This window comes from Phragmites australis, chromosome 13 (genome assembly GCF_958298935.1).
Source record: "Phragmites australis chromosome 13, lpPhrAust1.1, whole genome shotgun sequence".
Classification (NCBI taxonomy): Eukaryota; Viridiplantae; Streptophyta; class Magnoliopsida; order Poales; family Poaceae; genus Phragmites; species Phragmites australis.
In genome coordinates, this window is record NC_084933.1 from 19,069,327 (window position 1) to 19,085,779 (window position 16,453).

Here is a 16,453-nt window from a genome sequence, read left to right on the forward strand (position 1 = left end):
CCATGTCTTGATCTCTTCCGGTTTTTCTACATGATCCAAGTGCAGCCTAGGCCGGCCACTGGGAGCTGCTGCTTTCGTCTCTGTGATGATATCACGAGCTCCTATCTGGAGATGAACCTAAAATCATCGTGGTCGGGCTAGAGGGACAAATGGTTCTACCTCATGACAGACGACTCCCTGAACAGCCTCCATGTGCCAGAGGCACCAACACGTCTTGCGGAGAGTTGGGAGAGTTCCCCTAAGCCGACCGCCGAACTGCTGCTCCTTGTTGGTCGGATCAAGACTCTTGCAGAAGCCGACCTGTCGGGGTCGGACGTCTTCTGTGACTTCATCAAGCGTAGGCTGTGTCCCCTGCGGTGGAGAGCCCACCCGGTATATCTGTATACCGGGAGTGATACCCGGGAGATCTCCGTAGGTAACATCATAGTCGTCCCTATGCCATTATTCCCTTTGATCAGATCTTCTAGACGAGGTCATCGACCTGCGAGTCAGGTCACTGATGGCGGCGACCGCCAGGAAGGGTGGCCCTTCATGTGTCCCCCTATATGAGCTCCCCTGCTAGAGAGGGCTCGGGTGAGACTGGTATGTTTAGCATTTTTTCAAAATTTCTTGCTCGAGCATTTTCCTTGGCCATGGTCTCATGGCCCGAGTTATTTCCAGCGTCTCCCTAAGGTAGATATATTGCGGCCGATAGTCGATGAGGTCGAGGAGGCCTTCCAGGAGATTGAACGCGAGGGCCGCCAGTCCTCGCCGTAGCCTATTTCTGCCCCAGATGCCCACTGACCTGGTCGCGACACCAACCCGTTAGGTTGGGAGGCAACCCGTCTACTCGGGGTCAGGCGGCGATTGCGGGTAGTAGCTCCGTGAGTAGTGCCGGTCAGTAGGAGGTCGACCTGTAGTGCCCTAACCCGACTCGCCAAGACCCGGTGCCCCGCGACCAGACCCGAACAGGCCAGGCCTACCTCGACCTGGCTAGGTCTAATCAGCGACCTTGCGACCAGACCATCGTTGAACAAGCGTCTGCACAGAAGAGGCTGGCGGAGGACCCGTCCACCGCGGAGGAGTCCAAACGTGCTTAAAGAACCCCGAGTACTAGCGGACCCCTAGCGTGGTTGTCTTCCCCGACCGGTCGGTCCGGCTGCTTTGTGAGGACTAGAGTTGTGCTTAGCTCCCCCCCCCCCCCCCGCCACAGTAAGTTTTTTTGGGTAGGTATAGATGCTTTGGATTTCCTTTCCTTCCTGATTCAGTGATTTTGTTGTTTGCCGTAGGCCCGTGGTAGCCCCTGCGCCTCCTGTCACAATTCCTCCTTCGACGCCCCCGTAGGACGTCCCAGTGTCTCCGCCAGCTCTGGCTTTGCCCTCTGGAGCATCGGTGGCGGTTCTGGTCCCTGTGGCGCCGGTTGAGGAGTCCGTGGCAGCCCCCGACTTGCTTGCTCTGGTCAGCCGCCTCCTCGCTTCTATTCGCAGGCTGGTCGAATGGGTGTCAAGGGTGACTCATTCTGCCTTCGAGGCGACCAGTTGTTCGTCAATCCTGTACTCTTCCACCCCAGCACAAAATCACTTGAGGGCTACTGTATGAAAAGAGCAAGAGAGGGCTACCTTCCCGACATAAGTCATAGGTATGTGTGCAGCTTCTTGCCACCCTGGTGTGATAGAAACAAGGGCCTTGTTACAATAAAGTTGCCCGCGAGGTTTAGTGACACAGAGCGTGGATGGTGGAATCTCAAAGGCATCCGCATCCTCAAGATCAAGTTCAAGTAAACTCAAAGGCCCGATGAAGGTCAACCAATGTTCAAAACACCCAACTGAAGGTGTCATCAAGTCAAAGCCCTCCCAACGTTAAGGGAGAAGAGCCAATTAATCTGCAAGTAAAGCTATTACCAATAGGTGGCACGAAGACTGCGAATACCAGAGAGTGACCGTCTTCCACCACCCTTGCAGAAAATGGAGGCAACAATGCCATAGCTTGCTCCATACCCATCTTCGATCCGTGCCACTCACAAATACAGCCCCCTAGGGAGTACAGAATTGTTAGCGTGCTCTAGTCGAGGAGATAGTTTTGGGGAACCCCCACTGTTTTTAGAAATACTTTCAAACATGTGTTCTTCACACATACACTCAAGTGCCAATTAAAAGCAACTGCTATGACTCTTCATCATTTTCGGAGGAAAGACTCTCTTGTAACTATGTCTTGGGGTCACCTCATAGCTTGGTGACACAAGAAAAGATTATATTTCAACATCAAATGCATCAATCAGGGCTATTAGTATGCATTTCCCCTCCTATTATCATTTAACCATTTTCTCATAGCTATTGCATCTCGCTCTATTTACCCTCAATGAAGCAGAGAACTACGCCAACTTTATGTTTAATGGATCTGCGAAGTCTTCGCCTTCACTGGCTGGCACCTACCAAGGTCGCAATGGAATCAATCATTCATTCTATACCTTCACTCGCTAGCACCTCTCAAGGTCACAGTGGGGTCACATACCCTTGTTCAACAACACTTCCTAGCACCTCCCAAGTCATAGTGTAATTAGTCACCTTCTTCGACTATGCTGGCTGGTGCATCCCATGGTTGCAGTGGAGTCAAGAATCACTTCAGAGGTGGTGCTGAGCTTCACCACAACTGAGGATTATCAAGAGTAGTGAATTGTGCCAGTGCGGTTCACGTCGAGCTGTGAAACCCTTCAACCTTATTGGCTAGCACTATAGCTGCTACATGTCGCAATAGAGTTGACAAAATATTTCTTAAGAGGTATTCACTAGCTGGCACCTCCCAAGGTCGCAGTAGAGTCCTCTGTCTTCTATGACAATGCTGGCTGGTGCCTCACAAGGTCACAACAGAGTCAAACCCTTTTCAACGATACTGTGCAGTAACCACCCAAGGTCATAGTAGAGTTGATATGTTTCCTTTGAGCAGTAGTGTGTCTTTCCGCCGCAAGTCAAGATGATCATCGCTGGCTGGATCTGCAAAGCAGACGCAGCGAAAAGCTCTAGGGTGATATTTGACAACTATTTTATTCCTTCAAGTTTTTGTGCATCAAGTCAAGCCTTGCTCATTTTCCTCATGCGTGCTCAACTTGGTGGGGGGGCATTTGTACAATGACACTTTATCGTATATATGTGCGATCCACATATATACACATATACATAAAAAAGAGAGAAAGCCTCGACCAGCCTTTTTCATTTTGGCCAGCCAAGCCTTCTTTCCTCTCCCGTGTCACTGAGATGGTCCAAGGCCCGTTCCCCTCTCCTTTTCCTCCTTCATCCCAAGCCAGCCCTAGGGGCGCCCCTATTCTTCTCCTCCCCGAGTCACGCCGCTCCCATGCCTATCCGCCAAATTGTGCCGCCTTCACCTGCAGCTCCTGCCCCGCGCCGCATCGCTCCCTAGGACCGAGCCACCCACACGCGTCGTCGCTCTGCTCCCTAGGCCTGAGCCATCCGAGCGCGCCACCCTGGCTCTGCCCGAGCGTGCTGCCCTGGCTCTGCATGCACTGCACCCTCTCTGGGCTCGCTCGTGCTTATCTCTTCCCCGTCTCTATCCCTTCCCCCAAATCTAGACTGCCTCGATCCATTTCTGCACGTGGGAACCCCGGGTCGCCTCTATAAAAGGCAGGGAGGGATGCCCGGTAGAGAGGAAAAATCTTTGGGGAGTTTAGCAGAAGCCCTATTGCGCTGAGAGTCTGTCACCGCCGCCGTCTTGCCACATAGACGTCGTTGCCCCTCCAGCCCGCACACCACGTGGAAGCTCCATTGTGATTCACCGTCTCCATGTCCTTACCGCATCACCTCCGATTGGAGCGCACCATCGATCTGTCGCATCACCACCATGAATCCAACCCGAGGTGCGGCCCAACCATGATCCCCTCCTCCCATATGCTCGCAGTGGTGTCTGGCCATAGTGTCATGCCTGTGATGGTTATAGTTTTTGTTGTGCTCCTGCTTGTCCCCGGTCCTCATGCTATGGTGCTACCGCCGGCCGTCGGCCGTTATTGCACCATGCTCAGCTCGACCCCTGGCCATTGCCAAGTCGACAAGCCTCTGACAGTGTCGGTGTCATGCTATGGAATCTCGTGTTGTGCTTTAGTTGGTCGTTGTGATTTATCTTGGCTTCGTCTATGTTTTGTGCTTACCGTCACACCGCTTGAGTATGTCGTTATGCTGTTTAAGCCCCGACCGCCCTTTACTCTTTGTGTCGTGTGCTGTTGTAGCACTGGGCTCCGACCGTGCGCTGTTGAAGCTTCGCACTCCAGCCATATGTCGTCGTAGCTCGGGCTTCGGCCACGCGTTGTTGAAGCGCTGGGTTGCGTTTGTTCTTGATGGGCGCTGATGTGCTTGCCCTCTAGTTGATCCATCAGTAATTCGGTTATGGTCCTGGTGGATTGTTGTTCTATTACCTCTACTGCAGGTTATGATCATCTTCAATATTGAGCTTGTGGTTGCTTGGCACCGAGTGTCCCTGGCTTATGCTATTCATTGTGAGATGAGGCTGCTAGTGCTTGTTGCCCTTTGTTATTACTGGATGCTGAATAGTGTAGATAGGGTTATTTTGACACCCTCTAGCCACATTGCTATCAGCATGATGTTGAAGATTGATGAGAGGGTCTTTTATTGGTATCCCTTTGCTGTGATCACTTGATTTTGATGCTAGTTACAAAGAATATGTTACCTCTGTGGTTGATGCCTTTGTGGCTCACGTGTTATCACCCTGCCTTTGTGGTATAGCGCCTGTGTAGTCACACGATGACGCTTGTTAGAAAGAATAGAATCCCCTCGTGGCTGGAGTCTACGTGGCCCATAGTGATTACCCCGCCTTTGTGGCTCTTTTGCCTGTATGGCTTGTTGCCTTCGGTCGGTTGATAGGACAAGTCCGAGGGCCGAAGAGGGGGTTAGTGAGTCAAGCACAACGTCGGATTACTGGTTGTGGTCAAGCTACCCCTTCCGGTAGAAGCTATATGTCGTGCTGCACTCCTAATTCACCTCTTCTTATATACATACATAATTCTGAGGCCATACATGACCGATGATGACCCGAGATATATAAATAGTCCAAAAAACTCATGCTAGACTGTTATCTCATTCTTTACTGCTTTTGATTTCTAACGTTATCACTTTGCTTGGTCTTTATTACGTATGACTACAGCCATACAGACTCGAAGATGACCTTAATATGATGACCACAAGCGCAGTTTAATCGGAGGTAGCCCGAGGACGGGTATAATTAACTGAAGAGACGAAGCCCCAGGAACCAAGATCAAGCAATCGCCAAAATATAAGATAGTCAAATAGTATGGGCGTTGTGGAGTAAAAATATATATGAAATAAATTGTATTATATGATTTCGATATGAATAAATAAAATTTACATATTTTTTATCATTACATTCTCATATCTTTCGTATACTTTGTATACTGGCACATCCGTAATACAACATTTAAAGTTACACATATAGAATTCAAACCCGAGTTTCTTGCGCGAAACACTTTCAAAATAAAAGAATAAATCGAGCCAAGGAGATTTGCAGTCGGGGAGCTAAATGCCTAGCACATCTCTGTGTACACCGTCTGGATTGCAATGGTGCAGTTGTCGTGTAGCTGCCGCTTGTTTTTGCCAGCTGCTGCTTTCCCAGTAGTTTTGTTCTCGTGAGCCGTTGGCGGCCTGCTCTTGTGGCTTACGCTTGACCGTTTCCTGATCAGGGTGGTATGCACTCTTACACTTTATTTTTGCTATCCTTTCGAGAAATAAAAAAGATAATGGACAGTCCGGATGGACTAATAATGTTCGACGACAATGATCTGGGTTCTGCAGATGGCCCGACGCTCCACCTTTGCTGAACAAATAATATCCGGAGTTCTGACTTGCATATCCATTTGTGGCTCAGTTGATGCAAGTCAGTGTCAACATATTACTTGTACTAAAAAAAACTTGACCAACTTAGAAAAAACTATGTGGCATTATAAATAAAAAAGAAATATGCACCCGAGTTAAGATCGAAAATGACTGGAACTTGAGTGGCCTCCGGAAGCAACCACACACCCTCGACTATAGCTCAGTTCCTCGTCTCCACTAAGAAACGTGCTCTCTCCATTTGGATATTACTAGTGAGCATTCTTTAATATGTGTACTTCTAATATATTGCCAGGGCGAAGTCCATATATATCTTCTTCTGCATCCTTGAAGGCTTGAAGCAAAGGGGGAATTGGTCAGAGCTCTCTCAGTGACGGAGGAAAAGGGGACAGACAGAGATGGCCGGAGGCATCATGGTTCCGAGTGATGGCCCTGCCGCGGGCTACGGCGGAGGCCTGACGCTGTCGGTGTTCATGTCCTGCCTTGTGGCAGCCTCGGGCGGCCTGATCTTCGGCTACGACATCGGCATCTCAGGTGCATCTCCCACTCCTTTATTCCTTTGCGTCTTGTGCAAAAGGTCCATCTCATGCATGATGCATGCTCCAACTTGATTTGCTTGCACGTATAGCCTTATGGAACAGCTACCGAGTCCGTTTCTTACTACCTGTCAGAAAATTCTTAGTCGATCTTCCAATCCTGTGTTCAAAACAAAGAATTATGTATTTGATCGATATGAACTCCGAAGTAACACAGCGACGTACTTTGAGCTGTTAATTGAAGGCGGTGTCTCTGAAATGGAGCCGTTCCTGAAGCGCTTCTTCCCGCACGTCCTCAAGCGGATGGCGGAGACGAAGGGGAACGAGTACTGCCTCTACGACAGCCAGACGCTGACGGCCTTCACGTCGTCCCTGTACGTCGCCGGGCTGGTGGCGTCGCTCGTGGCCAGCCGCGTGACCAAGGCGATGGGCCGGCAGGCCGTCATGCTCATGGGCGGCGCCCTCTTCTTCGCCGGCGGCGCCATGACCGGCGCGGCTGTGAACATCGCCATGCTCATCGTCGGGCGCATGCTGCTCGGCTTCGGCATCGGGTTCACCAATCAGGTCAGAGTCAGCTTTCAAGATCCGGAACCCAGCAATGGGTAATTTTGTTTTCTGTCATGCATGTGTCAGTGAACGCTTCAAAGTCTTCGGTTGATGGCATAAACGCTGGACTCTTTCGATCTTGAGCTAGACTTTTCTGATATTGATTTCCCGGGCAGCGAAGTCACAGGTTTTTGTTATAAAAAACAGGCATTAAAAAGGCTGTTGTTATACTTCATATGCCTGAAAAACCGATTCGTTTCAGTCAACGAACGACAGTCGTTGGTTCTTTCATCGAACTGTCCTCCTACCTTCTTTTTCTGTCTCATTCTTCTCCTTGCATGCGCCGACGTCAACAGCACCCCCGCCCTACCGCAGCCTGGAGATGAAGAAATCTCACCGGAATCAAACCTGCCGCGCTAACCTCCGTTGATTGGGATTGTCCACGTTGTTTTCAGGCGATTGAACAACAGGTGTGCATAAAAATAGAGAAAGTGTGCGTCGAAGCCATTGCTATAGACCTTAAATAAGCGCAAGTGCATCTCCATGAGAGATAAGCAAGCGTAATTGAATTATTGCGATTGCCCAAGTTATTTCAAATTGGTGCATGATCCACGGGGAGAGACAAACCAGCTGTCCCTGTCTCCCCTTATCTCTGACCTTGTATGACTTATTAGTCCAAGCCTAACTTGGATCTCATTAGTTAATTGTCTAACTAACCTAGTGGCTAGTGGCGTGACAGCGACCTCAGAGCTCGTTGGAGTCATGCAGTTATCGCTGAGCTCTGAACTCTTTAGAAGAACAATTCATCGAGAAGACTTTTCTGTCGGCCTGCTGCTGTAGGTTTGTTTCTGATCCCCACCGTGGCGCGCGACCTGGCATCGTATCTCGGCAGTGATCGTGGACCCGCCACACACTCGTGAGTGGTGAAACCGTGCGCGAATGGCCCTGCGCCGGCGCCGGTCCAGCTGCTCCAAGAAGCGTTGGCACAGACCGCTTCCAAGCGCTCCACCGCGTAGGTTTCTCCGTGCCCTCCTCCGCGTCGGGAAATAAAAAACAGATAGGCTTATGTACTACATATACGGTTTATCTTAATTGTTCATCTCTACCACCTCATACCTATCATCTCTTAAGTTTTTCTCACTTATATTATAATTTTTTTCATATATCTTTTTAATATAAATTTTAATATAAATAAATAGTCCGAATAGTCTTGATAAGCACGAATCGTAAGACATGAAGGCACAGTGTGCCCTGGTTCTCTAAGTCGGAAACGGAAGAGACCTGACTGTGCGGACAAAAGCGGCCAATCGCGGTGCGATAGCGTTCCTTGCGGTTTTACTATATACCGCGTCCCCACTCCCAGCTGCGGCGCCGTGGTTGCCTCCCAGGCCGCCGCCCTCGGCCTGGGCTATAGCCGTCGTGTTCCTCCCCTCCACCGGGGTTCAGATCCGATGAGGAAGCTCCGAAAGTTCTTCACCAGATGCTTGAAAACTTCTTGATTCTACTATTGGAACTTCTTCACCTAATGCTTGGAACTTTTTGAATCAGCAACTGGAACTTCCCCTCCGTAATGTAGAACAATTAATCCTATTGCTTGGAACCTTTTCTTTTTTTGTTCAATTGGAACTTTTTTTGCCATATGTGTGGAACTTCTTCTTCCTATGGGTGGAAGCTCGCCGGAGACACTTTCCGGCGGCCGAGATGACGCCGACGAGAGCTGGTGAGGCACCGCGAGTGCTCTCGAGCGGCGGGGCGGTGGCGGGAAGGAGCGGCGTTGGTGGAGCGTGCAGAGAGACATCAGAGACGAAGACGAGCAGCAGTAGTGAAGCGCGCGTCACTTTACCGATACCGCGCGGGCGGCATCGAATCGCTCCCTGGGTAATTGAAGTACACTGGGCTAAGGCCCATCACTAAATTCAATCTCCTGCCATCTAAAGCCCAATACTCCTAACAAAATTCGGGGAACGTTTGCACGGCGCTCTGCTGGTGCACCGGCCGTGGCTGCCCTTGCACCTTGCACGCATGGTTGCTCAATGATTTTGGCAATAATGTACCCGTCATCCCGTGCTTGGCACACCACAGGCCGCTCCTCTGTTCCTCGCTGAGATGGCCCCTTCCCAGTGGCGCGGCGCCTTCACGGCCGGCTTCCAGTTCTTCCTCGCGCTCGGCGTGCTCATCGCCAACCTCACCAACTACGCCACGGCGAACGTCTCCTGGGGCTGGCGCCTCTCGCTGGGCCTCGCGGGCGCACCGGCCATCGTGATCTTCATCGGCGCGCTCTTCCTCACCGACACCCCCAGCAGCCTCGTCATGCGAGGCCAGGTCGACCGCGCCCGCGACGCGCTCCTCCGGGTGCGCGGGCCCGGTGCGGACGTGGACGCCGAGTTCAAAGACATCGTAAGGGCCGTGGAGGTTGCGCGCCAGAGCGAGGACGGCGCGTTCCGCCGGATGGCGACGAGGCGCGAGTACCGCCCCCACCTGGTGCTCGCCGTGGCCGTGCCCATGTTCTTCCAGCTCACCGGCGTCGTCGTGCTCGCCTTCTTCTCGCCCCTAGTGTTCCGCACCATCGGCTTCGGCAGCAACGCCGCTCTAATGGGCGCCGTCATACTCGGCGCGGTGAACCTGGGCTCCCTCATGCTCTCCACCCTCGTCATCGACCGATACGGCCGCAAGGTGCTCTTCATGGTGGGCGGCATCCAAATGATCATTTGCCATGTACGTACGTCCAATACTTTGTTAGAGTTAATCTTGTTGTGTTAGATAGTTTGATTAATGGGAAAAATGCAAATCCCCTAAAGTCACTTGGATTTTGACTTTTCCCTCTAAAAGTTGTTTTGTTGTAAAAATACCTCTCAAAAGTTTGATTTTGTTGCAAAAAAATCCCTCAAAAAATAAAAAAAATCACAAAATCACAAAATCACAAAACAATTCTAAAACAAACTAGAGACAATTCTAAGACCTTCTGTGAATTTTTTTTTCAAAACTAATATCCTTTGCATCATATTTTATGGAGAAAAAGTTTGAAAAAAAAAGAAAAATATGCAGCTCATTTATTAACTCATGTTATTTAAACTTTTTCATGTCTATCATTATTTTTCCTACACAAATAATTGTTTAATTAAACTAATAAAAGTAGATTCACTAATTTTGGGTGTTATGGATTAGTTATGAATCAATCTATCTGCAATACATTTACTCAATCATGTACATTACAATAACTATTTCAAGATTTCATGTATTTTTAGAAGATAGAGGATCATGTAAGAAGACTAAAAAATTTGTGTCATGATTTTTGATTAGTAAATAATTAACTATGCATTTAACTCGAATTAATAAATAAGCTGTATGTTTTTCTTTTTTTTCAAACTTACTCTCCATGAAATATGATGCAAATGATATTATTTTTGAAAACAAATTTCACAAAAGGTCTTAGAATTGTCTCTAGTTTTTTTAGATTTTTTTTGATTTTTTTTTAAATTGAATTTTCGAGGATGTTTTTGCAACAAAATCAAACCTTTAGAGGGTTTTTTTTGCAACAAAATAATTTTTGGGAGAAAAGTCAAAATCCAAATGACTTTTGGGGAGCGGGGTTTGCATTTTTCCCTTGATTAATTAGTGTTAATGCAAGTATGACTTGCATGCTTGCGTGAGTTGTCTATAAAAGCACATGCATGTGTTGAGGATTTTGTGGACGTGAGTCGAGAAATAAAACGTGAGCAAAGGAGCTGCTGTCGCGTTATGAAAATTGCGTGTTTGTGTTATTCGTGGTTGTTTATATCCTGGTGTTCACTGGATCAACATGTTCTTCTTGATTTATCCCAACACTGTTGGTTCTTGAAGGTTGCGGTTGCTTGGATCATGGGCGCAAAAATCGGCAAGAGCGGCGAGGCGGCCATGGCGAGGCCGTACGCGGTGGCGGTGCTGGTGTTCACGTGCCTGAACAGCGCCGGGTTCGGGTGGTCGTGGGGGCCGCTGGGGTGGGTGGTGCCGAGCGAGATATTCCCGGTGGACATCCGGTCGGCGGGGCAGTCCATGAACGTGTCCATCGGCCTCTGCCTCACCTTCGTGCAGACGCAGTCGTTCCTCGCCATGCTCTGCCGCTTCAAGTACGCCACCTTCGCCTTCTACGCCGCCTGGGTCGCCATCATGACCGTCTTCATCGCGCTCTTTCTGCCGGAGACCAAGGGCATCCCGCTCGAGTCCATGGGCATCGTCTGGGTGCGGCACTGGTACTGGAAGCGGTTCGTCCAGAACCAAGGAAATAGCGGCCAGACATCAACCTGAATAATACGGTGCGGTTGTTCTTGAAATGCCGATATGCGGCAATGCGCTATATCTTGCTGTGTAATTTGTCAGTAGCGAAGTTCATTTTCCAGTGTGTTATACTATTCCACTCGCTCTCCATACTTTTTTATTTGATGTTTTTATCTTTCTACAGTTCCAATATGTATTTATAACTTTATGTTAGTATTTGGTAATAAAATTATAATATTATGAAAGTATGTTAATGACATGTCGCAAAATCTATATATTTTAAACATACTTATGGTCAAACTTTGAAACGTTTAACAACACGGATTATAGGGCGTCAAATAGAAATGGAACATAGAGCACTTATACCATTCTCGTGACAATGAATGTCTTGAAGAAGCCAAGAGATCATTTGTTCCAAAGAAAATAATTGAAGCATATATTGGCTCCTCGGTGGTCAAACAGATATTTGTTCAGCACAAAACATAATAAATTTGTAATATTATAGAATTACTTTTTGATACAATCCACACATATCATTTTCATATTTCAACTCTAATTAATTAAAAATATATTGATGGCCAATGTTTTTAAAGTTTATATGTATGTATGTATGTATGTATGTATGTCCACAAATAGAAACCAGAAAAAGAGCCCAAAAAGACAAAAAAAAAAAGTGCAATACAGAACATGTGAACTTTTCTTGTTTCATATGCACTAGAAATTCAAAAAGAAACAAAGCATGCAGTGTAGAGTAAGTGGCCTTTGCCTCCCATTGCCGTGATTGAAATGTTAAAAAAAATAATTTGTAGTTGCTAATAGCATATATAGTATTTACAAACTATTCTTAGAGTGAGAGTTTACATATAGTAGAGACAAATAGAGAGAAAGAGAGAGGAAGGAAAAATGGAAGACAAAGATACAAAGAGATAGATAGAAAAAGAGGCACGTAGAAAGGCTAAAAATAAATACACCCTAAATTCAGTTATTGCGCTCGCTCAATAGCAAACTATTTACATGTACTTCAATGTTCTAAATGTCATCTTGAAAAATTTCATCCACCAACTTTGCTCCAAATCTCCAAAATTCCATATATTTGACAGATACACAATAGTAAAAAAAATGTAAATAATTCTCAAAGAAACCATAATAGGCATAAAAAAATAATAATGAAATTGGAGACACAGATATAAAACACTTACACATTGGTTTGTTTTGCGACTTAAGGATAACATATCATGATCGTGTGAAAAGGCATTTCAGCACAAACGAACTCTTGTCACTCATGTTTGAAGCATGGTATCTTTATGACATGTACGAGACCAATAAAAAGTGTAAATACATAGCAAAAACTAGATAGAAACATAAAAAATGATAGGAACAAAGACATAGAGCTAGAAAAAAGATATGATCAAAAATAGACAGCGAGAAGGAGAGAGAGATAGACGGATAAAGAGACATAGATAGATAGAGAAATAAAAAGAGAGAAAATCTTAGAGATAGATACAAATAGAAAAAAGACACATAGAGAGAGAAATATATAAAGAGAGAGAAAGCAAGAAATAAAGAGATAAAAGAGAAAACAAAGATAGAGGTAGAGATAGAAAAAAAATAGGATAAAAAGATAGAAACAAAGATAGAGAGATAGAAAAATGATATGATCAAAAATAGACAGCGAGAAATAGAAAGATAAATGGATAAAGAGACATATATAGATAGAGAAATAGAGAGAGAGAGAAAATCTTACAGATAAAGAGAGATAGAGAGACAAATAGGAAAAGACACACATAGAGAGATAAATAGATAAAAAGAGAAAAAGCGAGAAATAAAAGGACAAAGGGAGAAATAAAGAGGTAGTCAGATACATGGAGAAAGATGAAAACATAAAGAGAAAGAGGGAGAAAGGTAAAGAGAGAGATACATATAAACAGAGAGTTAGTGATAGAGATATAGACAGAGAGAGATACATAGAGAGAGAGAAACGTAGATAGAGAAAGAGATATTAGTAGTGGTGCGCATATACAATGTTCACACATAGCACAGAAACACAGAGCAGTAGTACAAAAAGGGTAGCTCTGGACAGAAACACGAGTATATTTAAAGGCTAAATTAAGGGTGTAAATATTGGCAAGGGTAACGATACACATCTAAGGAACACATGTATGCACATTAGATAAGTTAATTATAGGTTAATTAAGTTACAAGTGTAACTTGAAAATAAAAAGGACAAAAATACCCTTATTGTAAAAAAAAAATAGAGAAAATGATACAAGCAGTAGTACATATATGTCAATATAGAATTCAAGGTCATCAATATGTCAAAAATTACATAATACATACATCTAGATAAAACAAAATAATATCAAGCATTCAAAACAGCCAAAACCATACATGTACAAATCAAGTTTAGAATTAATATATCAATAAAAATATGGCAATATATATGTTCATATATGGATTAGAATACCCTAACACCCCCCTCCCCCCCCCCCCCAAAAAAAAGCATACATAATGAAGAATCTAAACAACATGGAAGTAACAGATCACCACTCACTAGGACATGCACACTCCAAATCAATAGACATGTTGTGATGACTCGCAATACTACTAAATACCTGCACAAAGAACAAGAACAACAAAAAAAGAAAGAAAGAGATTAGGTACAGATCTTCACAAATATGGAAACTCATCTCGCCTGAATAGCATTTTAACTACTGCTTCCTCCATCGAGCTACCCTACTCCAACACAATCATCTCTAAAAAATCCAAAATAACTCTGCAATCAAACCCTAACTCATAGAAACAACTACAATACAATATGAAATAAACAAATCGTCTATCAAATTGAATAGATCTGGTAACAAAAGACGCAAAATAGATTAAATGGAACCTTCAAATCGCTGGGAATTGCAGCAAGGGGAGAAAGAAGATAATGGAGAAGTGAGATGGCAAGCCGTTTGAGAGAGGAAGAGAGAGGCAGTGAGTGGGAGAGGGACCGAAGGAGGACACGAGTTACAGACGATGAGAGAGATAAATAGATTCCTCCTTGCTCATAGGTCTCCAGACTTGCCTTTAGATCATCAGTACAAATTTAGATCCAATAACATAAAAAATTTATTAGAGCTTAATCAAAATTAGCACTACTTTCAAACGAGATTAGATGGTCATAAATTAGATAGATTTAAAAAAAATCTGTTAACAGATAAATAACAAAATATATATACGGCCCTATGTATACACTTAACCCGCCCCAACAGGCACAGGGCCTGGAGACTGACACCCTCGTACACGCCCACCTGTGGGCCCCGCGTTCCCCCGAATTAGCATCCTGGTGCATGGTCCAACACTCCTAGCTTGGTGTGGGCCCCACAGTGGTGTATCCGGACCTGCACGACAGAGCTACAGAACACTCTGATCATGACATGTGGTCCCAACTTGCAGTGGGTTCGTCTGTCAGTGGTGTGCTGATAGCGGTTAGGATGAGTCCCGTGTCCCTGCGGGTTACTTGGTGTAGCTAGCCTTCTTAATTTCCATGCTGGTCTGCGTCGTCGCCATGCATGGTGGTGAAGCTGGCCAATTGGAGTAGCTAGTACTTGTGCCGACTGATTTGAGCAATTGAGCTTGAAAAGAAGCTATTGAAAATAACTAGAGGCTACTGAAGCTATTTCTCAATATTGTATGCAGGATGACATGGCCAATTCAAAATTTGTACTAAACTTTGAAAATCAACTTTGAAAAGCCTAAGAGCAAGGATAACAAAATTTTTAAATCAACTATTGACATAATAATTGTCATTAGCTTCTAAGTTACAACAAAACTACTTATAACTTCTGACATAAACTACTTAATGATTTTACTATAATTTAAAACTACAGAGCAATAATTGTAATTATTGAATAAAACTACTAAACAAAAACTATTGACAATAATGAATAGACTACTGATATGACTGATAACTACTTACTAACACTACTAACACAAACTACTGAATAATGTTACTATAATTTAGAACTACTAACATAAAAATTACTGAACAATTTTAATATAATTTAAAACTGCTGATACTATTAAACAGTAACAACTACTGATATTACTAAATAAATTTTATATAACTTGAAACTATTGACATAACTACTAAAGAATTACTAAACACTACTGAGCAACTACAGAACTGTTGCTGAACTACAGACAACTACCGATGGCTACTAACACTATTGAAGAATATAAGTCATATTAAATTCACTAGCCTCTCCACCACATGACCTGAGCCCATGCATAAAAAAAAACAGCTCGCGTGTATGCAAAAAGCATATCCACATGCATGCCTCCATGCAAAAAAAAAAAAAACCATGCATCAATGCCTGGGTCAACTCGGCAATAGAACCTGCCATCTGACTGACAGGCGCGGGCCTAAGCGGGCATGGGGGCTATATTAGGTGTAGGTGTAAAATAATTATTTTACATCTAAATTCTACAATAACGCATATATATACATAGTGCATATATATATATAGCGTATATATGTCTAAAATAACATGTATATTTTGATCAGATGGAGTATAACTCCTCACGAGTTTCACACAGGCAAAGTATAAAAACACTTGCCACACTGCAGCGCTCTACTGGTGGGTGAAAGTAACCCTAAAACAGAGCAAGTGTATTCAGAAGATGCCAAATTGGGATTCCACATTTCCACCAAGCATCTTTAGATGTAGCACCTAAACTTAGAGAAGTGTGAACTTACCTGAGATCACTCTATCATTGATTTTCGATCGAGTCTTCAGTGGCAACATTCAGTTCTTTCAGTGAGTATGGGTGCTCAGAGTCTTTTTTATACATATCTAATGTGACGTAGGAATGTTAAGGAGTACAAAATATTCAGGACAGTGGAAGGTGCAGATGGAGAGACTAGAACAGGAGGCCAAAATTCTCACCTAGGAGCGTACGCACCCGTTTCGAGTTTCTATTTTTGAGAGTTTAAAATTTCTCCAAAAAAATCCCGAGATGTAGAATATGACGTAGCATCATCTGTAAAAAATTGGGAAAATGAGTTGTACAAAACAGAGAATTTTACACATATTGTATTAGGTGAACTTTTCTCTTTTTAATATGGTGAAGTCGTTTGACGTCTGTAGCTTGACATGCCAATGTCCGCTGTATATTGCTGTGTAATTTGTGGTTAAAGCAGTTTATTTTCTAGTGTAGTATACTAGTCCCCGCCCTTTTTTTATTCTGCCTTTTTCTTTTTTACTTTTTGCAGTGCCCAAGATG

The 16,453-nt window shown here is 44.7% G+C and overlaps 1 protein-coding gene across 2 annotated transcripts; it reads left to right on the forward strand.

Annotated features, from left to right (window-relative positions):
* Positions 1 to 6,006: 6,006 nt before the first annotated feature.
* LOC133889320 (sugar transport protein MST1-like) lies at positions 6,007 to 11,444 on the forward strand. 2 transcript variants are annotated; one of them, XM_062329836.1, is made up of 4 exons: positions 6,007 to 6,383; positions 6,630 to 6,949; positions 9,014 to 9,646; positions 10,772 to 11,444. In XM_062329836.1, the coding sequence occupies exons 1-4, from the start codon at positions 6,248 to 6,250 to the stop codon at positions 11,213 to 11,215; spliced, it is 1,533 nt and encodes a 510-aa protein (XP_062185820.1). In that variant the 5' UTR covers positions 6,007 to 6,247; the 3' UTR covers positions 11,216 to 11,444. The 2 variants fall into 2 exon arrangements, with proteins under 2 accessions (XP_062185820.1, XP_062185821.1); XM_062329837.1 differs by lacking the exons at positions 6,007 to 6,383; positions 6,630 to 6,949 and adding an exon at positions 8,128 to 8,809.
* The last annotated feature ends 5,009 nt before the right edge of the window (positions 11,445 to 16,453 follow it).